The sequence below is a fragment of the Electrona antarctica genome (genome assembly GCF_951216825.1).
Source record: "Electrona antarctica genome assembly, chromosome: 3".
Lineage (NCBI taxonomy): Eukaryota > Metazoa > Chordata > Actinopteri > Myctophiformes > Myctophidae > Electrona > Electrona antarctica.
In genome coordinates this window covers 27,528,022-27,554,910 of record NC_136808.1, presented here as the reverse complement: position 1 = coordinate 27,554,910, position 26,889 = coordinate 27,528,022, and the positions used below count along the sequence as shown (strand labels likewise).

The 26,889-nt window shown below is 45.0% G+C and overlaps 1 protein-coding gene across 1 annotated transcript in view; it reads left to right on the top strand.

Moving 5' to 3' along the window:
- cemip (cell migration inducing hyaluronidase 1) overlaps positions 1–25,577 on the top strand; it is a 143,141-nt gene extending 117,564 nt beyond the window's left edge. Inside the window, exons 20-30 of the mRNA XM_079497686.1 lie at positions 32–67; positions 1,511–1,666; positions 3,131–3,311; positions 4,993–5,208; positions 7,551–7,762; positions 12,931–13,116; positions 13,944–14,148; positions 20,296–20,382; positions 20,624–20,781; positions 22,021–22,121; positions 23,268–25,577. Coding sequence (XP_079353812.1) covers positions 32–67; positions 1,511–1,666; positions 3,131–3,311; positions 4,993–5,208; positions 7,551–7,762; positions 12,931–13,116; positions 13,944–14,148; positions 20,296–20,382; positions 20,624–20,781; positions 22,021–22,121; positions 23,268–23,395 — 1,666 coding nt within the window. The 3' untranslated portion in view covers positions 23,396–25,577. The remainder of the gene's footprint in view (positions 1–31; positions 68–1,510; positions 1,667–3,130; positions 3,312–4,992; positions 5,209–7,550; positions 7,763–12,930; positions 13,117–13,943; positions 14,149–20,295; positions 20,383–20,623; positions 20,782–22,020; positions 22,122–23,267) is intronic.
- Positions 25,578–26,889: the final 1,312 nt, after the last annotated feature.

Below are 26,889 nucleotides of genomic sequence, written 5' to 3'. Positions count from 1 at the left end.
ACTCTCTCTCTCTCACTCTCTCTCTCTCTAGATTTGCTGATAATGGCATCGGTCTCACTCTGGCAAGGTAAGCCCCCCCGCCCCCATGCCCCCCCTCCCCATGTCTCTAGCTCAGGGGTTCTCAACGTTTGTGGCTGGGGACCCCTGGAAATGCTTTGGCCGTGTCTCGCTACAATAACCTTAATAATAGAGAAAATACATCATAAATAAATACTGAAACCAGATATAATCATTAAGGAAAGTGTATGCATGCACTGTGGTTACTATGTAAACTATTTCCATTTTCCAGCATTCAGATGCAAAAAAAAATAATATATTATATTATATTATATTGTGATTCTTACTCAGTGGCGAAAATATCGACGGTGCATCCGGTGCAATGCACCGAGGCCCAGCGCCCCCAAGGGGCCCATGAAGGGGGAAGAAAAAGAGAAAAAAAAGAGTCAGGACGACGGTGAAAGCCTGGTTTCAGGGGCTATCGGTCGCAGGAAGAGTAACACCAAGGATTTGTCAGTGATGTCACTGACTGACTGGTTTATAAACAGCTTCAAGTCCATACTACTTCCGTGTTGCATAACAGTGACATCACTGTCCACTCCTTCTTGGTATCTTTACCACCTTGTTTCAACGTGTGTGTTACTGTGTTCATGCCTGCCTGTCAAGGCAAGCTCAGCTGTAGCCTATTCTGTCACGTTCTGTCGCGCTAATGAAACACTAGATGGGATTATTATGTCATGTCAGCACGATCTCTGCAAATTTAACTAAAGTTTTTTCCATCTGTCCAAAGTCATTTCTGATAGCCTGCAGGCTGCAGCCCTGCAGTCCTACAGATACACAGATACAGATTGATTGAAAGTGAAACATGCAAATCAGATCGCTTAGATACAGTTCAAAGACGCATTTGGTACAATGAAGCGGGGCCCATTGCCAGGTCCTTTTGCCCCTGTTCTTACTACCTTTATTACCACACTATGGCACATTAGGAGTCCAACTAGTACTAGTGGTTCTCAAGGACCCCCTTAACTCTGAGACTGATGCATTTGAACACTCAGAGTTACAGACCTGCTATGGTCTATATGTGTTTCTGATGATCACTCGGGAATCATTTGTAGTTGATTGCCCCCCCAATCCAACCCTTGATGCTGAGTGCCAAGCAGGGACTGACCCCCCAATCCAACCCTTGATGCTGAGTGCCAAGCAGGCACTGACCCCCCAATCCAACCCTTGATGCTGAGTGCCAAGCAGGGACTGACCCCCCAATCCAACCCTTGATGCTGAGTGCCAAGCAGGGACTGACCCCCCAATCCAACCCTTGATGCTGAGTGCCAAGCAGGGACTGACCCCCCAATCCAACCCTTGATGCTGAGTGCCAAGCAGCGAGGCATCGGGATCTAACCCCGACCTCCCAGTCTCAGGGCGGACGCTCTAACCACAAGGCTACTGAGCTGATGGCTGTATGCTTACCATGTGTCTCTGTGTGTCTGCGTGTGTCTGCGTGTCTGCTCTGCAGTGGAGGAACGTTCCCTGACGACGACGGCTCTCGTCAGGAGGTGAAGAACTCGCTGTTCGTGGGAGAGAGCGACAACCGAGGGATGCCCGTCCCCGACAACCGCATCTGGGGGCTGGGGGGAGCCGACCTGAGTGGCAGGACCCTACCGCGAGGCGTGTGAGTGACGCACGCACGCACGCACGCACGCACGCACGCACGCACGCACGCACGCACGCACGCACGCACGCATGCATGCACGCACACACGCACACACACACACACACACACACACACACACACACACACACACACACACACGAAGGGGTATATGAAGGGGTTTGGACTTCAGGAAGCATGAGGTCAGTCCGTTGCTCTCCCCAGGTTGGCAGAGAGAGAGCGTAGCGCCCATGATTACACTAGACAATTGACACTGGGTGAAAAATGTGTTACAAAAATCGTGGGATAAAGACTTAGGCACACAGACACACACGCATGCGCATGCGCACGCAAATGCACACACACACACACACACACACACACACACACACACACACACACACACACACACACACACACACACACATCAAATAGAAATGCCCAGATTGCGTGGTTGATAAGGGCTGGTGTGTGTGAGGGCTGGCAGACAGATTATTTTCCCTGGCCCACTTGGACCACAATCCACAGCTCTGTAGCAACGTCTGTCTTTACACATATTCAACATTCCTCCATTGTCTGGAGGAAGAGAGGAATCCTGCGTCGTCATTTAAAGCATGTCTGTCTCAATGCTTCACCTATGCTCCCACTTCCTGTGATTTCATCCCAGAGCTCAGTTACAAAAGGACTCTCATAACTCAACTCCCAAATTGTGCAACAATCATCATCAGGGACAAAGACCGCCGGGGAGAGAAATGTATTTGTCATCAGCTCACGATGTTCACTATTTACGATGTTTCGGTTGCAATAATTTCATTTTATCAACCTGGATATGAACTGTGCTTGGCGTGTGTGTGTGTGTGTGTGTGTGTGTGTGTGTGTGTGTGTGTGTGTGTGTGTGCGCGCGCGCGTGCGCACGCGTGCGTGTGTGCATGCGTTTTTTGTTGCATTTGTCTCAACACTATAGTCGCTTCCTAACATTTTATTTTCAATAATAGTCTATAGTTTTTGTTATCATAGCGTAGTTTTTATTTAGTTTTCGTCAGTGAACAAAAGGTTGTCGGCGGAAATGAACTCAACACCGGCGTGGGTCTGTGTGGGTGTGTTACAGACTGTATAAACAGACTGTGTGGTTCTGTGTGGGTGTGTTACAGACTGTATAAACAGACTGTGTGGTTCTGTGTGGGTGTGTTACAGACTGTATAAACAGACTGTGTGGTTCTGTGTGGGTGTGTTACAGACTGTATAAACAGACTGTGTGGTTCTGTGTGGGTGTGTTACAGACTGTATCAACAGACTGTGTGGTTCTGTGTGGGTGTGTTACAGACTGTATCAACAGACTGTGTGGTTCTGTGTGGGTGTGTTACAGACTGTATCAACAGACTGTGTGGTGCTGTCAACTTCTGTGTTACAGAGACTTCCATCCCTGTATAAACATTAACAGCGGTGTGGACTGTGGGTTAATTAATTTGCCTGGTTGCGTTGCAGAGACTTTCCCATCCGAGGCATGCAGATCTACGACGGGCCAATCAACGTGCAGAACTGCACCTTCAGGAAGTACGTGGCTCTGGACGGGAGACACACCTCCGCCTTCGGCTTCAGACTCAACAACTCCTGGCAGAGCTGTCCGAATAACAACGTCACCGACATCACCTTCGACAACGTTCCTGTGAGTAACTAGTAACAGAGCTGTCCCAACAACAACGTGCCTGTGAGTAACTAGTAACAGAGCTGTCCCAACAACAACGTGCATGTGAGTAACTAGTAACAGAGCTGTCCCAACAACAACGTGCATGTGAGTAACTAGTAACAGAGCTGTCCCAACAACAACGTGCCTGTGAGTAACTAGTAACAGAGCTGTCCCAACAACAACGTGCCTGTGAGTAACTAGTAACAGAGCTGTCCCAACAACAACGTGCCTGTGAGTAACTAGTAACAGAGCTGTCCCAACAACAACGTGCATGTGAGTAACTAGTAACAGAGCTGTCCCAACAACAACGTGCATGTGAGTAACTAGTAACAGAGCTGTCCCAACAACAACGTGCCTGTGAGTAACTAGTAACAGAGCTGTCCCAACAACAACGTGCATGTGAGTAACTAGTAACAGAGCTGTCCCAACAACAACGTGCATGTGAGTAACTAGTAACAGAGCTGTCCCAACAACAACGTGCATGTGAGTAACTAGTAACAGAGCTGTCCCAACAACAACGTGCATGTGAGTAACTAGTAACAGAGCTGTCCCAACAACAACGTGCATGTGAGTAACTAGTAACAGAGCTGTCCCAACAACAACGTGCATGTGAGTAACTAGTAACAGAGCTGTCCCAACAACAACGTTCCTGTGAGTAACTAGTAACAGAGCTGTCCCAACAACAACGTGCCTGTGAGTAACTAGTAACAGAGCTGTCCCAACAACAACGTGCATGTGAGTAACTAGTAACAGAGCTGTCCCAACAACAACGTGCATGTGAGTAACTAGTAACAGAGCTGTCCCAACAACAACGTGCATGTGAGTAACTAGTAACAGAGCTGTCCCAACAACAACGTGCATGTGAGTAACTAGTAACAGAGCTGTCCCAACAACAACGTGCATGTGAGTAACTAGTAACAGAGCTGTCCCAACAACAACGTGCATGTGAGTAGGTAGTAACAGAGCTGTCCCAACAACAACGTGCATGTGAGTAACTAGTAACAGAGCTGTCCCAACAACAACGTGCATGTGAGTAACTAGTAACAGAGCTGTCCCAACAACAACGTGCATGTGAGTAACTAGTAACAGAGCTGTCCCAACAACAACGTGCATGTGAGTAGGTAGTAACAGAGCTGTCCCAACAACAACGTGCATGTGAGTAACTAGTAACAGAGCTGTCCCAACAACAACGTGCATGTGAGTAGGTAGTAACAGAGCTGTCCGAATAACAACGTCACCGACATCACCTTTGATAACGTTCCTGTGAGTGTGTGTGGCGTTTATGTCTGAGAGAGACTAGAGGGACCCGTGGTGGAAAATGTACTCTAATGTATTACTTGAATAGAGAGTATGGACACGCCCCCTCACAGATCACATCCAGGGTGTTTTGAGGGTGTGTATTTAGGGTCATTCTGTTCCTCCTCACAGATCACATCCAGGGTGTTTTGAGGGTGTGTATTTAGGGTCATTCTGTTCCTCCTCACAGATCACATCCAGGGTGTTTTGAGGGTGTGTATTTAGGTTCATTCTGTTCCTCCTCACAGATCACATCCAGGGTGTTTTGAGGGTGTGTATTTAGGGTCATTCTGTTCCTCCTCACAGATCACATCCAGGGTGTTTTGAGGGTGTGTATTTAGGTTAATTCTGTTCCTCCTCACAGATCACATCCAGGGTGTTTTTCGGGGAGCCAGGGCCGTGGTTCAACAAGATGCAGATGGACGGCGACAAGACCACCATCTTCCAGGACACGGACGGCTCAGTCAGCGAGTACCCAGGATCCTTCCTGGTCAAGGACGACAACTGGCTGCTGCGCCACCCCGACTGCATCGATGTGCCCGACTGGAAGGCTGCCATCTGCAGCGGGCACTATGCACAGGTGGGTAGAAGGATGCCATCTGCAGCGGGCACTATGACCAGGTGGGTAGAAGGATGCCATCTGCAGCGGGCACTATGACCAGGTGGGTAGAAGGATGCCATCTGCAGCGGGCACTATGACCAGGTGGGTAGAAGGATGCCATCTGCAGCGGGCACTATGACCAGGTGGGTGATGCCATCTGCAGCGGGCACTATGCACAGGTGGGTAGAAGGATGCCATCTGCAGCGGGCACTATGACCAGGTGGGTAGAAGGATGCCATCTGCAGCGGGCACTATGACCAGGTGGGTAGAAGGATGCCATCTGCAGCGGGCACTATGACCAGGTGGGTAGAAGGATGCCATCTGCAGCGGGCACTATGACCAGGTGGGTGATGCCATCTGCAGCGGGCACTATGACCAGGTGGGTGATGCCATCTGCAGCGGGCACTATGACCAGGTGGGTGATGCCATCTGCAGCGGGCACTATGACCAGGTGGGTAGAGGGATGCCATCTGCAGCGGGCACTATGACCAGGTGGGTGATGCCATCTGCAGCGGGCACTATGACCAGGTGGGTGATGCCATCTGCAGCGGGCACTATGACCAGGTGGGTGATGCCATCTGCAGCGGGCACTATGACCAGGTGGGTGATGCCATCTGCAGCGGGCACTATGACCAGGTGGGTGATGCCATCTGCAGCGGGCACTATGACCAGGTGGGTGATGCCATCTGCAGCGGGCACTATGACCAGGTGGGTGATGCCATCTGCAGCGGGCACTATGACCAGGTGGGTGATGCCATCTGCAGCGGGCACTATGACCAGGTGGGTAGAGAGAGGGTGGTCGGCATACTACGGTCATAGGGAGCCCCTGCTGTGGGCTCCTAGCAGTGGTCTGTGTACGGTCGTAGGGACCCCCTGCTGGGAGCAGTGGTCTGTGTACGGTCGTAGGGACCCCCTGCTGGGAGCAGTGGTCTGTGTATGAAATTGATGGTATACTCTGGCCTCTCAATTTGTTGATGATGAGCAAGACAATCTATTGAAAAACAAACTTGCTCTCTCCGGCTAAATTGTACATCATTGATCTGCTAATTATATCCGTCTCTGAGGCTATTGCTATTGACTGTGTTGTCTTAATAAAGATGTGACAGAGGAAAATGAATACTTTCGCTGTTGGTGTTAACACACATAAATAAATACTCTTATTACAAACGCACCTCTTCAGACTCTAGCATAGCCCGTAGCACTTGTCCTAGCCCCGACAACCTGGCGTATGCAAAGACTCAACTTATGCAACTTAGATAGCTTTTTATATAGACTTATACCATTTATGTAGACATAGGACTATATAGTATATACTGTATGCATAGTTTCATTATGATACGTAGCTTGCAGAGTTAGTTCAGTCGGATATACTTGAGGGGTTTCATGCTGTGCTCAAGGGCGCATACATATACTCAAGGGGTTAATATGCTGCATTACTATGTGGGTGTATTCAGTGTGCAAGACCCACATGTCATTCGCTGATGTGGCAGTCAGCTGACCAATTGGGCGGGGTATTTAAGCTCACCTAGACTGCATTCTTCCTGCCTTCCTTCTGCTTATGGTTCCTGGTTGTTGTTATGTGATGTTTGCTCCCACCAGCACCACCGGTGGGCTCTGTTATTTCTGTTCCCCATGGGGGGTTGTTATTGTATATCTATCTCCCTGCTCTTAATGTTTAATGATGGCTGTATAATTGTGTCGAGCAAGCCGGGAAGTCCCCTTTTTCTTTTTTTCACGTGTTCCTTCTATATACATGGTAAATGTTGCATTTACCTGTATAAAGTGCCTTTATCCAAGGGTTAGGGTTGAGTCTGCTGCGCTCTGGGAGAACAACACGGCTGAATTATTTGTTTTATTAGGTGTTCCATGATGCTAGTTTGAAGCACGGCTAGAAGGCTGTTTCAACCAATCAGATTGCTTCCTCGAAACTAAATGGTAAATGGTAAATGGTGCATTTTCATAGCGCCTTTATCCAAGGTTCTTTACATAGATTGTGCATTACATTCACCCATTCACACACACATTCATACACCAATGGCAGCAGAAACCATACAAGGCACCAACCAGCACATCAGGAGCAATTAGGGGTTCAGTGTCTTGCTCAAGGACACTTCGACACTAACTCTGGGGGAGTCCGGGGTCGAACTGGGAACCTTGCGGTTACCATCCGGCCACTCTACCCCTGATTCACTCTTGTATAATTACACTGTTGTATAATTACTACATAATCGTCTAATCGCAGTTCTTTGAGTGATAATCAATCGCCAACTAAAGTTGTAATTGCAATGCATGTGTGTGTGCGTGCGTGTGTGTTTCTACAGATCTACATCCAGACCCGTAACCCAGCCACCTCCAACATGCTCATGGTCAAGGACGAGTACCCTGACCGGCCGCTGGTCCTAGAGGGCGCTCTGGGAAAGAGGAAGCATTACCAGCAGTTCCAGCCCGTGGTCACCCTGTCCAAAAGCTACACGGTCCACTGGGACGGGACGGCCCCGGGAGAACTGACCGTCTGGCTCATCAACTTCAACAGGTCAGTGACATGAAGTTACACTTCAACAGGTCAGTGTCATGAAGTTACACTTCAACAGGTCAGTGTCATGAAGTTACACTTCAACAGGTCAGTGTCATGAAGTTACACTTCAACAGGTCAGTGTCATGAAGTTACACTTCAACAGGTCAGTGACATGAAGTTACACTTCAACAGGTCAGTGTCATGAAGTTACACTTCAACAGGTCAGTGTCATGAAGTTACACTTCAACAGGTCAGTGTCATGAAGTTACACTTCAACAGGTCAGTGTACTGGTCACCAGTGTTGATTTCCTCGACTAAATCTATGACAAAAGAATGTCCGTCGAACACTAAAATGTTTGGGAGGGACTATAGTGGACAAGAGATCCAGTATAAAGGGCCTTTCAAATCGAAGCGATTTAACGCGCCTATAGACCTCCGTTTATTTTCTGTACACACGGAGAAGTCGAGGGGCAACAGCGCAAACGTATTCTTGTGGGCGCGGTCCTGTGAATTTGTTGCGCATGTGCTCGTTTCCCCCGCGACTGACCAGACCTGGATTCTGTTTAGCTTTTGTTTTCTTTTTTCGCTTGCGTTGTGGCGACCCTCTTCATGACCTTCAAGGACCTTAAGTCATGTTACATTTGGTTGCATGCTGAAAATAGCAGATCTACAAGCTCACATTACATTTGGTTGCATGCTGCACAGACAACATCCTCGCTTGCTCTCTGTGCTGTAAAACATGTTGGCTAACCAAAATAAATAGTTGAAGGGCCTCTGAGGTCACTTGCATCATAACTTCACCCCGTCTGTCATAACGAAGGGCTGTGTTTCGTTAAGGAGTGTCCGTTCTGCTACAATTCCACTATTTACAAATGATGTCGAGGCTACCGCAGAAATGAGGAGAGTACATACTTCATGGGGACTGTTTGTCATATTTTCTCCCGCCCCGCCCTTTGCTCCGAGCACAGTTAATAGCCTGGGCTGTCAGCCATTGGAACAGCACAGCCATGGTAGACATCCCAGGCATTGGAACCGTTCCCCAGAGGTCTGAAAATGGACTGGCGAGACCTGCTGGATACTAGCGACGGGTGCATCAGTAGATAGACGGCGCATCTATGGCACCATCTATTGCCCAAAGGCCTGAACTGCAACTCAGTCTGCAAAGTGGTTCCCACACATTTAATAATTGTTTAATAACTTCCATGCTGTTGTTTATTTGGATCCCCATTGGCTACTACCTTAGTAGCAGCTACTGTTCCTGGGGTCCACACATAAAATATGAAAACATTTTAGACAATAAGAAAAAAACAGTTAAACAATTAAAATACAACCAAATGTTAAAAAATTATGGTATTGTACATCATTGCATAAGTATGTTAATTGTTAATTAATTAACAGGTTAATGATAAGTTAACTCAACAACCATAAATAGAATTTCTGTTTTTAAGTACAGATACAGTATGAAATAAACATTTAAAACAGTGTGCATTGTGTGTTAACCGTAATCAAAAAAGCAGATGACATGATATATTTATTTAATTGTCTCCACCAGGCCGAAGGCATGGGGAGAGAGTATGTTTTGCACTCTGTGCACTGTCCGTGTGTGTGTGTGTGTGTGTGTCCGTCCGTCTGTTAACAGCTAATCTCCGGCACCGTTAACCCGGTCGATGCCGCCACCAGGAGGCCGACTTTTGTAAAACACATTTTTGGATATTACTCCTCCAGATTCACGCTGACACGCTGCAGCTCTGTGTCTTTTGATGTTTCAACAGCTATCTCCATGGACTTCTTGTCTGACACTGGAAGTGCAGACAGGCATTCCTCAATACGACAGCTGTCAGTATAAAGGGTGAAAAGTACAGCTGAGCTCACACACCCCTGGGGAGCACCAACATTGGTAGTTAATGCTGATGAGAGGGTTGTGTTCACTTTCACCCTCTGTACTCTGTTAGTAAGAAAAGAAGCATACCAGTGAATTAAGTATGGATTCAGTTCCAACTGTACCATTTTTGACACTAGTATATCAGACTGTATTGTATTGAAAGCTGAAGAAAAGTCTAAGAATAGTACTCTCGCATGATTCTTATTTGACTTATCGAGGTGTTTTGTAATTAAGTGGACCAGTGTCACAACCGCATCCTCTGTACCGCAACCCTTTTTATAGGCAAACTGACTGGGGTCGAATATTTCTTTGGTTATACTAACAAGATGTTGTAACAGTATTCTTTCAAGTGATTTCATAATCACTGAAGTGAGAGCTATGGGTCTATAATCCTTATGTTCTTTTGGACATTGGATTTTGGGTAGTGGTTTTATGTTTGAGGTTTTTCCAAGACAGGGGAATTGTGTGTGTGTGTCTATACAGAGGTTTGGAATATTGGTTGCCACATTGGAGCCAACTCAGATGCAAAGTTTTTGAGGAGAAAAGCGCTACATTCATCTGGCCCATTAGCTTTCCTTGTGTTAGTACACTGAAACACTTTCCTTACATCCTCTACAGTGATGGTAATTCTGTCTGAGGGGACAGGTGTTACAGCCTTCAGTATTTCAGTGCACTTTGAGGAATTGTCCAATGATTCAAATCTGGCGAAAAAGGTATTTAGGTCATTAGAAAAACCAAGTTCCTTTTCAGTCACAATATTTTTTATATCTTTCGTCACATATGATTTGTTGTTCGGATAGATTTTTATCTCCTTTGTAGGAACAACCAGCTGTACACAAAAATTAATATAATCATTTGTAACTGTGGTAATGTCGTCCAATGAACCATCTCTGAACGTGTCCCAATCAGTCCAGTCCAGGCATGCTTGTAGTTGTTCCTTGTTTTCATTTGTCCATGTCCTAACTACCTTCTTCTCTGGCTTCCCTCTTTTTAATTTGGACTTATAGACTGGAGTCATGCACACAACATTGTGGTCAGAGGTCTCTATCGGTGGCCCAATCTTCGCTACATATGCATTTGGAATGTTTACATAGCACTTGTCCAAAATATTATTTTTTCTTGTCGCATCCTTGACGTATTGTTCAAATCCCGGCAGCACAGTGTCCAGATAACACTGGTTTAAGTCTCCAAGAACGACTGCTGGTGCGTCCGGGTACTGCAGTTGGAGCTCATGCACACAGTCAGCAATGGTCTTTGCTGCTTGTGCAGCTCTTCCTGGCCCTTTTGGGGGCACATACACAACAAACAGCAGAACGCATCCAAATTCGCGGGGTAGGTAGAAAGGTCTTAACGTCATGCCCAGGATCTCTACATTGGGATCGTCACATATCCTCACTTTTATTGAGTAGGATCGACACCAGAGATCATTAATGTACACGCATACACCGCCGTATCCGCCTCCTCCACCTCTGTCTAGGCGCATCAGAGTGAATCCGGGGACTTCATACAGTGAGTCAAACAGTAAACACATTCCAAGTTAACCAGCCAAACATATATGATTGAATTAGTTGGAAATGGAATGCAGGCTTGGCAGTTGAAATGCAAATGACTCATTAGCTTGAACAATGCCGTCTCCAGCTGTCGGGAGGTGTGAAACTTCACTGCTTGCGGGGGGAGAAAGGGTGATGGCAGTCATTTGGGCGAAAAAGACCAGACCTACTAGGCATAAGTATGCCTAAAATCATATTTACAAAACGTTTCAGATGAAAAAAAAAGAACAGATGATTTGAATCGAATATTTAGAAAAAGTCATGCAAGGGGAACTTTCTCAAGACTTCATGGGCAAAGAAAATCCACTTCAAAATCTCAAAATCGGTCAGATGGACCGCTTAGACACACACTCCCTGGATGCCAACGATGAACCTCTGCCCCAAATTTTCCAGAACGGCCTATTATAGCGACTTTTGTAAAACACATTTTGTTATACTACTCCTCCAGATTGCAGCATGCAATTTACGTGAAATCTTTCACAGACTTTTCTACTAGGCTGAGAAATATATCCCACCCTTTTCACATTGGCCTGTTGCCTGTATGATTTGTGATGGAAGACTCTTTAGTTGCTTTAGTGTGTTGCATTGCATTAGTTTTTGAGAAGGGAGACGTAAAGAGAGCTTGTGATGAATGCCTGCTGTTGTAGGTGTGTTTGTTCATCAGAGCTAAACATCAGCCGGGACTCTGACAAATACATATTTTTTTCTTTTGTTGTCTCCACCAGGCCGAAGGCATGGGAGAGAGTATGTTTTGCACTCCGTCCGTGTGTGTGTGTGTGTGTGTCCGTCCGTCCTTCCGTCCGTCCGTTACCAGCTAATCTCCGGCACCGTTAACCCGGTCGATGCCAAACTTTGCACACACACTCCCTGGATGCCAACGATGAACCTCTGCCCCGCATTTTCCAGAACGGCCTGTTATAGCGCCACCATGAGGCAGCTTTTCACATTTTTTACCTAAAACTGCACCGAAACATGCACACTCCCTAGAGGCCAAGGACAAAATGCCTCAAATCATCCAATTGCCATCAAAGGCAAACATTACTCCTAAACATTTTGCCAAACATCTCACACAGTCCTATCCTCCTGGTGGAGACCTGTGCCCAGAAGGGCACTTTTTCTAGTTTGATTTGATTTAATTAGAAAAGCAATTATACAAAAACATAATAAGCGATTCAAGGATTTCACAGTAACGTCCGTAGACTTATTTTCACTGAGGTCCTCTCACACTGAACGGAACAATACTTTAATTAAAATACATACACCGGTACAAACGGTACATATACATTACATACACAACACAACATGTACGTCCCTATCCTTCCCTCTAAGATGAGCCTTTATAAGGGAACCTCTTCCAGTAGCCATAGTTTAGTCTTCTGTTTAAATGACCTCAGATTGGATGTCAGTTTAACACTGGTTTCCAGGCTGTTCCACTATGTGGCTCCTATCTGTAAATAAATGAGCCTTTGCCCGCTTTACTTTTAAAAGCAGGAAGCACCACATCTGTAATACTGGCTCTGGTGAAATGGTTGTGAACTTGTGTACCTCGTTTGTTTGAAGCCTGGTGCTGTTTGTGGCTTTTTGTGCATTAATTGAAGTGTCATTGTTTCGTAAAAAAAACTAAAACGCTGCTTGGTCTGTTTGGTGTGTGTGTGTGTGTGTGTGTGTGTGTGTGTGTGTGTGTGTGTGTGTGTGCGTGCGTGTGCGCTCGTGTGTGTGCTCGTGTGTGTGTGTGGTGTGTGTTTGTGTTCCAGAAACGACTGGATCAGCGTAGGTTTCTGCTACCCACAAGGCACCACGTTCACCGTCATCTCCGACATCCACAACCGTCTGACAAAACAGACCCGCAAGACGGGCGTCTTTCTGAAGACCACCCAGAGAGACAAGATCAACCACTCCCACCTGGCCAGAGGGTACTACTACTGGGAGGAAGATACTGGGTGAGTCACCACCTATAGTCACCACCTAGTAACCACCTGGTAACCACCTGGTAACCACCTAGTAACCACCTGGTAACCACCTAGTCAGGGACGTGCAGAGAGTGTTAGAGGGGCAGGGGCTGAAATCTCGTAAGAGGGCACTTTTGAGCAAAAATAGCGAAAATAGCTAATCTACAAGCTCACAGCAGATCTACAAGATCAGCTATTTTCGGGGCGCAACCCAGCACTCTTTATCTACCGGAGATGCGATGTACAACATTTCGGAGACTTCAGAAAAAAGCTATCCTCCTGAATGCTGCCTTCCGGCATGGCATGGAAAAAAGTGGCATTTGCATTTCTTCCACCATAGTAAATGCTGCATTCATGATCTGGAGAGGGCACTTGTTTTACAGACGGGTAAAAGGGCAGGGGCTGAAGCCCCCTTTGTGTTGTAGTACTGGGTCTTTCACATTATGTACAAATATGTACATACTGTAGGTAGCACATCTTTTTGAACGGGATCCCAGTAAAAGGTGGCCTACAGCTTTGGCACAACCTGTATTAATATCATCAGTTAATTATTTGAAGTCAGTACATAATTAATCAAGAAGGGTTGTATTTGTACAAATAGAAATACAAGCTGTGAAATGAAGTACTTCACAATGTAATTTGGGTCATTCTAACATTGGGAACATGGTTTAAAGAGAAATGGAGGAGGGCAGGGTAGGCTTGCTGAAAATAGCTGTTGCATGTTGTGTTGTTGAGTGCAAAAACATGAAATTACTTGTCTTTTAGTTCTACTGGATCTCTCCCTCCCTAACATTTAGTTCTGTCTGTCCTGCCTGCAGCCTGCTGTTCCTCAAAGTGAAAGCCTACAACAGCAGGGAGGAGTTCGCCTTCTGCTCGGTCAAAGGCTGCGAGAGGATCAAGATCACGGCGGTCGTTCCCAGAGGCAGTCCTCCCGCTGACTGCATGGCCCGGGCATACCCCCGGCATGCGGAGATGCCCATCGTTGATGTGCCCATGCCCAGGAAACTGCCCGATGCCAGGCTGGTGAGCAGAACTCAATATAAACCAGGATTTAAAGGATTTATTAAGTCATGTGTGCTAATGAGAGAAGTTCCTGAGTTTGTTTTTCTTGTCTGTCCAATTATGTTTCCATCTGTTCTATCTTGACGAGAAGTTATCAGAAAATTATTTTTTCCCTGGATTCCTTGGGTCATGACGCATCTCCCCATATAGGCCACGCCCATTTCCGTCAGGATAGATTTTCCGCCATTTTGAATTTTCTTCAAAACACACCTACAGATTTTGTCCGAATCTCACAGAAATCGGTACACATGATCTATAGACCTATCCGACTGCGTTCGGCCTTAATCGTCGTCCGAAGTTAGTGGGAGGGGCCTATTTTGTACAACATTAAGCTTAATTTGCTTGCTCTCGTACAGTGAGGACGCTTCGCTCCGCTGCTCTCGCCTATGCTTGCATTCTTCAACTGATATCAATGTTTTATTTTTCTTTGAGAAACTACAAGTGGATCCTCATTACTTGTAAACCGATGGGACTGTATTTCTTCTATAGAACGAAGCTTTTGCCATACTGCAAAATACTCTTTTTTTACCTCCAGTGAATGGGTACGTGGCACATAGCTATAGCTAAGTAGCACTGGATACTTGGCAAATAGCCAGCACCGCGATGTTCCCTGTCATATCTTCAAAGGACTTTCAGAAACTGCTTCAAAGGATTGCAGTGCTCGAAGCGGAATTACACTATTTAAAAGTTAATTTGGAAGTAAAACAACAACATGGGAATCAGGAGAACCGCACGCAGGATAAGACATTCTCCTGGAGTTCTCTCGGCGCAAGGCCAAAGGACATGAAAGGACGAAAAACTCGGGGTGTCTCCCCCCCCGGTATATCCACTGTGATTACAAACAGAGAGAACGGCGTACAGGACTTGAAAGGACGACTAACTGGAAGAGCTCGGAGCCCCGATAAGACCAGCTGGCCTACGCTACCAGCCCGACTCAGAGCCTCGTCCACCCCCCTTCAAAATTGGAAAACTGTGAAAAGCAGATCAAAAATCATATCTCCCCATATGGAGAATGTGCAGGTGGCTAACAGATTCAGCCCACTGCTCCAGATGAACGACAGAGATATCGCCACACCGAGCAGGGTAAGACTCAACATCACAGAAAATGAAAGGCGAGCTAATGGAGACCAAATTAATGAATTCCTGATTGTTGGTGATCAGGCTGTGAAATATGTTAAAAGTAACAAAAAGAAAAAAGCAAAAGTTCTATGCTTTCCCAAAGACACAGTCTCTGATTTGAATGACAGAATCTCTGACGTTGTTGCTGCACACCCTATGGTGAAAACACTGATACTGCACATCGGTACACGTGATACAGAAAAACAACAGTCAGAAATCCTAAAAAATGATTTCAGAGCCCTATTCCACACCCTCAGCTCCCTAGATTTAGACGTGTGGATCAGCGGGCCACTACCTCCAATGACCGGATGTGAACGCTTCAGCAGACTGTATGCACTCAGCAAATGGCTCTCAACGGCATGCACAGAAGAATCATTCAATTTCATTGACAACTTCAATTTCTTCTTTGATCGTAGGCACCTCTTTGTTGATGGAATTCACCTAAACAAGCTGGGGGTTAAACTATTCTCCAGCAACTTGTTCCACAACATGGAATCAAGAGATAGCGCCCTAGCCAAAACAGATAATATTGTGGCGGCGGGTGCCAAGCTTCTCCCCCTCGCCAAGGATGTTCTCAAAACAAGGAATACCACAGATAGTGAACCCACAGCTCCTCCTGGTGGAGAAGTCAAATCAAGTGAACACACAACTCCTCCTGATGTGCTCTGGACTGATGCAGAAGAGTGGTCCTCCTCTGATGGAGAAGAGGAAGTGCATCCCCCCTGGTATATCTGCATCTGCTGTGACTACATAGAGCGTGATGCATGGTCCCCTGGTGATGCATGGCCCCCTGAAAAACTCACCCCCTATGAACTCACCCCCGTGTTCATAGGGGGTGACTATTGCAGAGAAAAACGCACAGAGCGTGAGGTCACAGCGCCCCCTGGTGGAGAAAAACGCACAGAGCGTAAAGTCACAGCGCCCCCTGGTGGAGAAAAACGCACAGAGCGTAAAGTCACTGCGCCCCCTGGTGGAGAAAAACTCACAGGGCGTGAAGTCACAGCGCCCCCTGGTGGAGAAAAACGCACGGGGTGTGAAGTCACAGCGCCCCCTGGTGGAGAAAAACTCACAGGGCGTGAAGTCACAGCGCCCCCTGGTGGAGAAAAACTCACAGGGCGTGAAGTCACAGCGCCCCCTGGTGGAGAAAAACGCACAGAGCGTGGAGTCACAGCGCCCCCTGGTGGAGAAAAACTCACAGAGCGTGAAGTCACAGCGCCCCCTGGTGGAGGAAAACTCACAGGGCGTGGAGTCACAGCGCCCCCTGGTGGAGATAAACTCACAGAGCGTGAAGTCACAGGGGCCACTGGTGGAGAGGATACTGAGGCCGCCGAGAGGTCCATCAATGACAGTCGAATGGAGGAATTTCAAACTCCTTCACCAATACATCACCTCAAATTCACTCCGGGCATGATGGACCTGATAAACGCTGGAGTAAGGCTGACCCCCCTTACCGTACGGCCAGCCCAACAGCCCAAAATGCGAGAGATACCATGGGCAGAGTTAATCCCACGCTATATGCCACGCCCATATAGCCTAGAAAATACATTTGATAACTGATATGAACAGGGTCCATTATGCGTAGCAACAAACATGTATGGACCCCTTGCTTCTAGAAAGCCTGGTGTTTCAATCACCGTACAGGTTGAGGTTCACAACATTTCCACTGTTATTTCAAATAGATTGTCCAAGACAAGGAGTAGCCTGAAGAGAGAATGCTGCTTGGTTAATGTACCTCACAGGCATCACAGCCCCCAAAAATCTGATAACAAGCTAAACCTTGCCTTGTTTAACATCAGGTCATTAACAAATAAGTCCTCTTCTGTAAATGATATAATATGTAAAGAGAAGCTAGATATTATCTTTCTAACAGAGACATGGCTTGGCTCGGATGGAGCTGTTCTCCTAGCGCCAGCCTGTCCCGCAAACTACAGTTTCATCCACTCTGTTCGCGAGGCTAAGAAAGGAGGTGGACTGGCAATCATTTTTTCAGACACTTTAAAATTCAAGGCTCTGACGCTCGGCAGCTTTTCATCCTTTGAATACCAGGCCACAATACTGCAGGGTCAGTCCTCTATCCCAATGATCAGCATTTATCGTCCTCCAAAGTGCAGCAAAGCTGTATTTCTAACAGAAATATCAGAACTTTTATCTATCTGTTCCACTAACTATGACAGAACTCTTATCTCGGGCGATCTTAATCTACACCTGGACGATGCTTCAAATGCGGTGGCTCTGGGTTTCTTAGAGTTATTGCACTCCTTTGAGTTCATCCAACATGTTGTTGGGCCTACACATAAACAGGGGCACACTCTGGACCTGGTGATTTCTAGAGGTCTGAACATCACTGTTGAAAGGACTATTGAAATGCCTGAGCTATCAGACCACTATTTGCTGTGTTTTAATATGACTGTCTCTGATCTAGAGAAAAACATCACTGAATATACTATAAAAAAGCGTTTTTTTAGCTCATCTGCAGCCAACGAGTTCTCTCGTCATCTGGGCCCCCCCCTATCCGATACTCCCCCAGTGAATGATATGGTCCAAATGTTTAATCTTAAACTAGAGTCAGCTCTTGACATAGTGGCTCCTATGAAAACTAAAAAGAAACAGAACACCAGAGTAACACCCTGGATAAATGAGCATACACGTTCACTGAAGCAAGATTGTCGTAGAGCTGAGCGAGCTTGGAGAAAAAACAAACTCACCATCCACCTAGAGATTCTTAAAAAGTCAACAGTCACATATAACAAAGCCCTGCGTCTGGCAAGGCAGGCTTATTTCTCTGGCATTATTAATGAGAACAAGAAAAATGCCAGAGTCTTATTCTCTACCATTGAACGACTTTTAAACCCCCCCCAGTCCTACAAGCAGTCGTTCCCGGCCTCTAAAGCTAAGTGTAATGAGTTTGCATGCTTTTTTGATAACAAAATTTGTAACATTAGAGCTGATATTATGAATGGTGCTGCTGCTAGCTCAAGCCCTCTAACAGCAGCTAATGGTGCCAGGGTTGATCTCTCCAGGGGGAGCCTATTGTCTTTCTGTACAATTGATGAAGACGAACTCCGAAAAACCATATCTCAGATGACATCATCCTCCTGTTCATTGGACACAATTCCCACCACCTTTCTCAAAGAGGTTTTAGACAGTGTGATTGGAGATATCCTAAAAATTGTAAACAGCTCTCTACAATCAGGCGTCTTTCCAGACTCACTGAAGACGGCTGTAGTTAGGCCCTTACTCAAGAAACACAATCTTGATCCCTCTGTGATGGGTAACTACCGACCCATTTCTAATCTGCCCTTTCTGGGCAAGGTTTTAGAAAAATGCATCTTTCATCAATTGGATGTGTTTCTACAGAACAACAATGTGCATAACAAATTCCAATCTGGCTTTAGGAAAGGCCACAGCACAGAAACAGCACTTGTAAAAGTAATGAATGATCTTAGGGTGTCTGCTGACAAGAAACATGTTTCCGTTCTTTTACTTCTAGATCTAACGGCTGCATTTGACACGATTGACCATTCAATTTTAATACAGCGTCTGGAGCACTGGGTAGGCCTGTCTGGCACGGCCCTGTCCTGGTTTTCCTCCTACCTAACAAACAGAAGCTATTTTGTCAATCTAGCTGAGTTTGACTCAGACAAACACAACATCAGTTCTGGTATTCCACAGGGCTCAATTCTTGGTCCTCTGTTATTCTCCCTGTACATACTGCCATTGGGAGAACTCATTACCAATCACGGAGTCAATTTTCATTTCTATGCTGATGATACCCAACTTTATCTCTCTGTAGATCCAGATGATCTCTGTGCCTTAGACCCGCTGTTGACCTGTCTGTCTAGCATTAAATGCTGGATGAGTGAGAACTTTCTCAAGCTAAATGAGGATAAGACAGAAGTTCTCATAATCGGTTCTAGTGAGCAGAAAGAATCGATAAAAAGCAGACTTGGCAACCTGACTGTAGAAAGTAACAGTACAGTAAAGAACCTGGGGATCACTATTGATTCTGAACTGAATTTTAATTCACACATTAATCATGTTACCAAGATTGCCTTTTTTCATCTTAGAAATATTGCACGAATCAGAGCCTATTTGTCACTGGACGATGCAAAAACGCTAATCCACGCCTTTGTTTTTTCTCGGCTTGATTACTGCAATGCACTTTTTTCTGGATTGCCTAAGAAATCAACTGACAGATTACAACTTGTCCAAAATGCAGCAGCCAGAGTCTTAACTAGAACTAAGATGAGAGAACATATTACTCCAGTCTTGGCCTCATTGCACTGGCTTCCGGTTGTTTTTAGGATTGATTTTAAAATTCTTTTACTTGTTTATAAAGCTCTCAATGGTCTCGCACCTTCCTACCTACATGACTGCCTGCCGAAATATGTCCCAAACCGCCCCCTAAGGTCTTCCACTGCTGGCCTGCTCGCTTTGCCTAAAAAAATGGCAACTAAAAAATACGGGGAAGCAGCTTTTTGCTTCTACGGGCCGACGGCGTGGAACAAACTCCCACTGTACCTTCGACAGGCAGCCTCTGTAGACATTTTTAAAGCTCAGCTCAAGACCCACTTTTACACCCTTGCTTTTAATTGATTTATCTGTCTTTTAAAAAAAATGTTATTCATGTCCTCACTGTATTGTTTATGCCCTGCTTTTCTTTTCTTTTTTGTGTAAAGCACTTTGAGCTGCATTTCATGTCATGAAAGGTGCTATACAAATAAAGTTTTATTATTATTATTATTATTATTTTACAAAAAATGCCACAAATCACGAACGGAATGTCCAATCCATCCCAAATTTGAATCAGATGTCGCGGGTGGTTTAATCAACCAAAAGCGATTCCATTTTCATCCATAGGGGGGGACGTGACATTGTAATTGGCTAGCAATATTAGTGTTAGGGGCATATGTAAGCGACTGTGGCAATCACACTTTTCTAGTTATTATTATTATTATTATTATTATTATTGTTGTTGTTGTGTTTCAGCACACACCAGAGCATTTCCTGGAGCTCAAAGTGGAATCCTACAACACTCGCTTCTTCCACATCAAGGAGGACTTCGCCTACACTGAGGTGACTCTAGTTCTCCTGTTGGGATCAGTGGCGAAAGTCAAATTAAAACTAAGCCATGATGACTAAAACTAAGACTAAATATACTGACATTTTTGCCAACAAATAAAAGCTGGGCTAAAATGTTAGGGAGTGACTAGGGACTAGTGACTAGTGGTCAAGTCGTTTTATGTTTAGTTGCGCTCAAGTGTTGTGCTTTGAAAATAGCAGTTCTTTGTCACTGATTGGCTGTATCTCTCTGCAGGTGAACGGTAAGAAGATGTACCAATCAGAAGACGGAGTTCACCTGACGGTGCTGGACGGACAGGATGGAACGCAGACAGACAGGAAGGCTTTCAGGAACTCCATCCTCCAGGGAATCCCCGCACAGATAGACAGCTACGTCAGCTCACTGAGAGATGGGTAAGACAGGTCATCAGACAGACAGCTACGTCAGCTCACTGAGAGATGGGTAAGACAGGTCATCAGACAGACAGCTACGTCAGCTCACTGAGAGAGCGGTAAGACAGGTCATCAGACAGACAGCTACGTCAGCTCACTGAGAGAGGGGTAAGACAGGTCATCAGACAGACAGCTACGTCAGCTCACTGAGAGAGGGGTAAGACAGGTCATCAGACAGACAGCTACGTCAGCTCACTGAGAGAGGGGTAAGACAGGTCATCAGACAGACAGCTACGTCAGCTCACTGAGAGAGGGGTAAGACAGGTCATCAGACAGACAGCTATGTCAGCTCACTGAGAGAGGGGTAAGACAGGTCATCAGACAGACAGCTACGTCAGCTCACTGAGAGAGGGGTAAGACAGGTCATCAGACAGACAGCTATGCTCCCCTGCTCCGTACAGATGTCGGGGTTTCTTCAGCCTAATTATTGGAACAGTAACCTAATACTGTCCTCATTAATAAGGTCTCTGTAATGTCCTAATAATGGCCGGTGCAAACATAAACAAAAGCAAATAGTCACCTGGTTCCTTTAAAACGCCCGGGGTCCAAAACGGTTCTGTGTATTAAAATGCCTGGTTTTCTATTTGCAGATATTCTGTGTAGATGTCATACTGAAGCACTGACAGTTCCACACACACACACACACACACACACACACACACACACACACACACTAGGGGTGCACGATTATGAAATTATGACTGATATCCGATCTCCGATTATTTGCAGGGTCATATCTGCCGATACAGATTCTGACCGATTCCGATATTATACAGAGGACGACAATGAAAACAATCCTAGGCCGTAGGGGTTTGGCCCAAAGCCTGTTAATAAAGTATTCAATTAGCCTATACACTTGTGTCTGTTTTCACAACTGAATGAAACATGAAACACATTAAATGTAGAATTTAAAAAAGTTTATTTTGACTTAAAATCATATTTGATTTGGCTTTTGTTCTAGACTAGAGATACTAGACACTTTTGATTTATATTGAACTCATTTTTTACATTTTCAAAACATTTTTGCTGGTGAAAACCGATTAAATAATCTGTATTATTTTGAGATACTGATATGGGACAGACAGACAGACAGACAGACAGACAGACAGACAGACAGACAGACAGACAGACAGACAGACAGACTCTCTCTCTCTCTCCATATCTGTTGCATTAATGCTCCCTCGTCCCCTGTCCTTCCAGGTCCATTGTCGTGCTGACCTCTAAGGGTCGTCTGGTGACCAGAGGACCCTGGGTTAAAGTTCTGGAGAAGCTTGGAGTGGACAAGAGCGTCAAATTGAAAGGTGAGGTCATAGCGCAGAGCGTGCATCTCCTAGCTCCTAACTGATCAGGTACAGTGCAGTTACTGTCTCCAAACTGATCAGGTACAGTACAGTTACTGTATCCTAACTGACTGTGAGGTACAGTACAGTTACTGTCTCCTAACTGATTGTGAGGTACAGTACAGTTACTGTCTCCTATAACTGATCCTGTGAGGTACAGTACAGTTACTGTCTCCTAACTGACTGTGAGGTACAGTACAGTTACTGTCTCCTATAACTGATCAGGTACAGTACAGTTACTGTCTCCTAACTGACTGTGAGGTACAGTACAGTTAATGTCTCCTAACTCAGGGGTTCTCAACATTTTTGGCTGTGGAGCCCCGGAAATGCTTTGGCCATGTCTCGCGACATGTAGTGGAAAAGTAAAATAATTGTCTCTGAGTCTGAGATGTAGTGGAGTAGAAGTAATTAGTATTGGAAAGTATTGGAAATTGTAAATACTCAAGTAAAGTACAAATACATCAAAATTGTACTTAAGTAAGTAAATGTACGTACTTAGTTACTTTACACCACTGCAAATTTCACTGCTCTGAACTCTGAACATCTTGAGCAAAAAACAAGCCATGCATGAGGTGGATGTTTTTCAGCAGGAAGTCCAGTAGAGGGCGCCATTGCTACGCTGCGTGTACTTAGATTTACAGCGCAGGTCTCTGTGTGAAAGGAAATGGACAAATCGCCAGTGTTAATTTTGACAGCAACTTATCTTTTCAGAACACCCAAGTGCAACCAAACATAAAATGACTTGTCTTTTATTAATACTACTTCTCCACTAGTCCCTCCCTAACATTGTAGTCTAGTTTATTTGTTTGCTAGATCATATTAATTATATTATAATATTATATTATAATTATAATATTTTGTCTTAGTTTTAGTCATCATATAGCTTGGTTTCTAGTCAGTTTTTAATTAGTTTTCGTCAGTGGAAAACACTGCAAGTGAGTCCATCCATCCATCAATCAATCAATCAATCAATCAATCAATCAATCCATCCATCCATCCATCCATCCATCCATCCATCCATCCATCCATCCATCCATCCCTGTGTGTTTGTCTCCCTACAGATAAGGTGGTTCTGGTGGGCTTCATGTTGTGTTTGTCCTCCTACAGATAAGGTGGTTCTGGTGGGCTTCAAGGGCTCGTTCCGTCCTGACTGGGTGCGTCTGGAGCTGGGCGAGGAGAGAGCCAAGGTCCACCAGGTGCTTCCAATCCCCGTCGTCCACAAGATGAAGCTATGAGACCCATCTCCTGATGCACGCACGCGCACGCACGCACGCACGCACGCACGCACACACACACACACACACACACACACACACACACACACACACACACACACACACACACACACACACACACACACACACACAAAGCTATGAGGGCCGTGTGGAGTTGGGACAGCCCAGAGACTGACTGAAGCCCCCATCTCCCGATATGAGCACACATGCACACACACTGTCACACACATACACGCACGCACACACACATGCACACACATGTACACAGACGCACACACACTCTGCCAACAGTTCCTCCAAGTTTTCTTTTTTTTGGCAAAAAGAGCAAAAAAAAGCCTCAGAGAGCCAGCCAGCACCGACTGCCCGACAACATGGAACGTGTGTCTGTGCGACAGCGAGGCGAGGCCCGCCCATCGCCCGCCCATCTGACGCTCACAGTGGGATGGACAGGGAGTGGAGTCATCTGGGGTCATCTGATCCGAACCGAACTGAACGCATGCGTATATCTGCCAGCAAGCAGGCAGCCGTCTGTCTGTCTGTCTGTCTGTCTGTCTGTCTGTCTGTCTGTCTGTCTGTCTGTCTGACAAAACGACATGTGTACGAACGTCGAGTCATTCGACCGTACTGCTTGTTTGACTGAAACTTGACTTTTAAAAAAAGCGAGAAGAGAAAAGAGACACAAAAAAAAACAGAGAATAAGAAATTCCAACAAAGAAACATTCCTGGTGTTTGTGACGGTGTTGAACTTCATTCCCAGGGAGCAGTGATGCTCTTCAGCACTATGTTGACTTGATATTGTGATGTTTTTTCTCTCATATTTTGTTATCATATCATAATAATAACGTTTGTGGTCCGTCTGTCTTATCTGTGTTTTAGGGTATACCAGCAAGAAGCCAAAAAAAAAGAAAATACAGACAACCGGCAAATTAAAATTTAAAACAAATGATCTCTTTAACACGAAGTCCGCCAGAAACGTAGACCACGTAGATAAGCTTTAGTCTTGTAGCCCGCCAAAACCGTAGCCTACATTTTCTAGGCTTTACATTCTTCAATCCATGTTTTGATCAGATCGCATCGATAGCTGTCTCTCGTTAGCATCCCAGGGTAAAGTGTGACAGTGGCCGCGACCATTTTGAAGATGTACGCGCATCCACTTGGACTCTATGTGCTGCTTTCAATGGCCTGTATCTCCAAATAGGGCTTTCAATTCTAGTGATTTTTACTAGTTGACTACTTGCCTAGTTTACTAGTCGACTAGTCAACTAGTTGTTTAACTAGGCCTACCTAGTCGACTAGTGGATTTACTAGTCGATTAGTTGTATAGTCGACTAGTTGCTTAAAGCCCTATCTCCAAATCGGCGCAATGATTGTTGTCTCTGGTTTTCAACAGCCGACAGCAGGCGCTGTGATACTCGCGGTCGGGTTTTTTCTGCACCGAGGGAGACATCAACAACCGGTCAAGACACCACACACCATTATGTCATCATAACATCCGGTTACGGCTATTTGGCTCTTCAAAATTAGGGTTGAAAGGGGAAAATCCTTGGCAATGCGTGATTAATTAATTAATTAATCCTCGCGGGAAAGTATTTGATACACACAATGTACGATTCTGGCAATGTGCAATTATAATTATAATACCCCCATTGTAAAAAAATAAAATAAAATAAAAAAAAGTAAAGAGGAACATTCGCTCAAATCTGGCGAGAAGCGGGAAGCTTTCTCTTTGCGGAAATAGCTGGACTTTTTTCGGGAGGTCGTAGCGGTCTAGTGTTTTGTATGTTTAAATGTGTTTTTATTAAAGCTTCCACAGATTGATAACAGAGATATATTTTATACTTATTTATTGTACAGACACAAGTGAACCAATTCTAGAAGGGACATCTTTTTGAGTTGTAATGTATTCATGTCCTAAAAATACTGTATGTAAACCACATGGTGTCCTTTCTAAAATAATTATGAATACTGTTGTACAAAGACACACACACACACACACACACACACACACACACACACACACACACACACACACACACACACACACACACACACACACCAATGTGTTGTATATGGTTATAGTCCATGACTTGTTTTCAAGCACACACACCAATGTGTTGTATATGTAAAGTGATGAAATCACAATACTTTTTGTACAGAAATAAATAAATATTGAACCATTCTCCTTGGCTGTCCATGATAAAACTACTATCCAGCAACTGCAGCTACTATACAGTCAATTTATCCTGCTTTTTTTAGTTTTGAAGTTGGTCTTGAAAGTAAAGACTTGAGTGAGGTTTGAACCTACAACCTCCAGATCATGTAGCCAATGACCTAACTCACTGAATTGCGTGCTACCTGCAACAGCATGGTCTTCCTTTGCCTTTGAGTACACAAAGATACATAAAATAACAGGAGCTTGGTCTATCTGTTGTTTATCTAGACGTTCGAATGTTTATGAATCACAATGGAAACAAGCCTCTGGCTTTTCTGTAATTATCTGTTTGGCTGTTTGTACACAACCAGCACATTGCCTCAGTGGGTAAAGAGCCTCCCTGGGAATGTGGAGGCCATAGGTTCCCAGACAGTGACCCCCCAGTATGGTATGTAGTTTTTTCATGATTTTCATAATTCTTTTTAAATCCTTCAAAAATCATGAAAAACGACATACAATATGTCATGACATATGACATACAGTATGTCTTCCGAAACCATGAACTATAGTATGTCGTTTTTTCATGATTTTCTTCATTTTTTACATCCTCCGAAATCATGAAAAACAACATACAATAGTATGTTTTCCGAAACCATGAACTATAGTATGCAGTTTTTTTTCATGATTCATCATTTTTTACATCCTCCAAAATCATGAAAAATGTCTTCCGAACCCATGAACTATAGTAGGCTATATCGTTTGTTTCAGTGTCCCCCCAATTCCTCCCCAGACAGTGCCCCCACTATTAATACACTATTTAATATAATGCACTCAGACTACGAGGTTACACCAGGACGTTCCTTCGGAAAGCTCACAATACATTTTTAGATGTAAGAGTGCGGGATCAAGGCCCAAAATTGGCCCTGGTAACCAGTTATTCAACACAGAGCAGACTAGCCAACAACAGATTAAAAAGGAATTTTAAGAACCGAACAGATGACCTTCTAAAGGAATATAAAATCAGCCTACAGAAAAAACAAAAATCTTAAAGACTATCTGGTACACAGCAAGCTAAAAGGAATCAACACACCAGCACGCCAGAGACCAGAATACTTCAAACCCAAACAAATAGTTAAAAATAGAACTACAAAACACGTGTTGGAGATTAAACAACAGATAACAGCCAGCACCAGCAACTGTATTTATTTAATCACGTGAAAAATGTGGCTTACAATATGTCGGAGAAACGAGTAAAACAATAGCTGCAAGGCTGAGACAACACAGATACAATATTAACAATGCAAAAAAGACAACTACAAGGATTGTTCCACATTTCATGGCA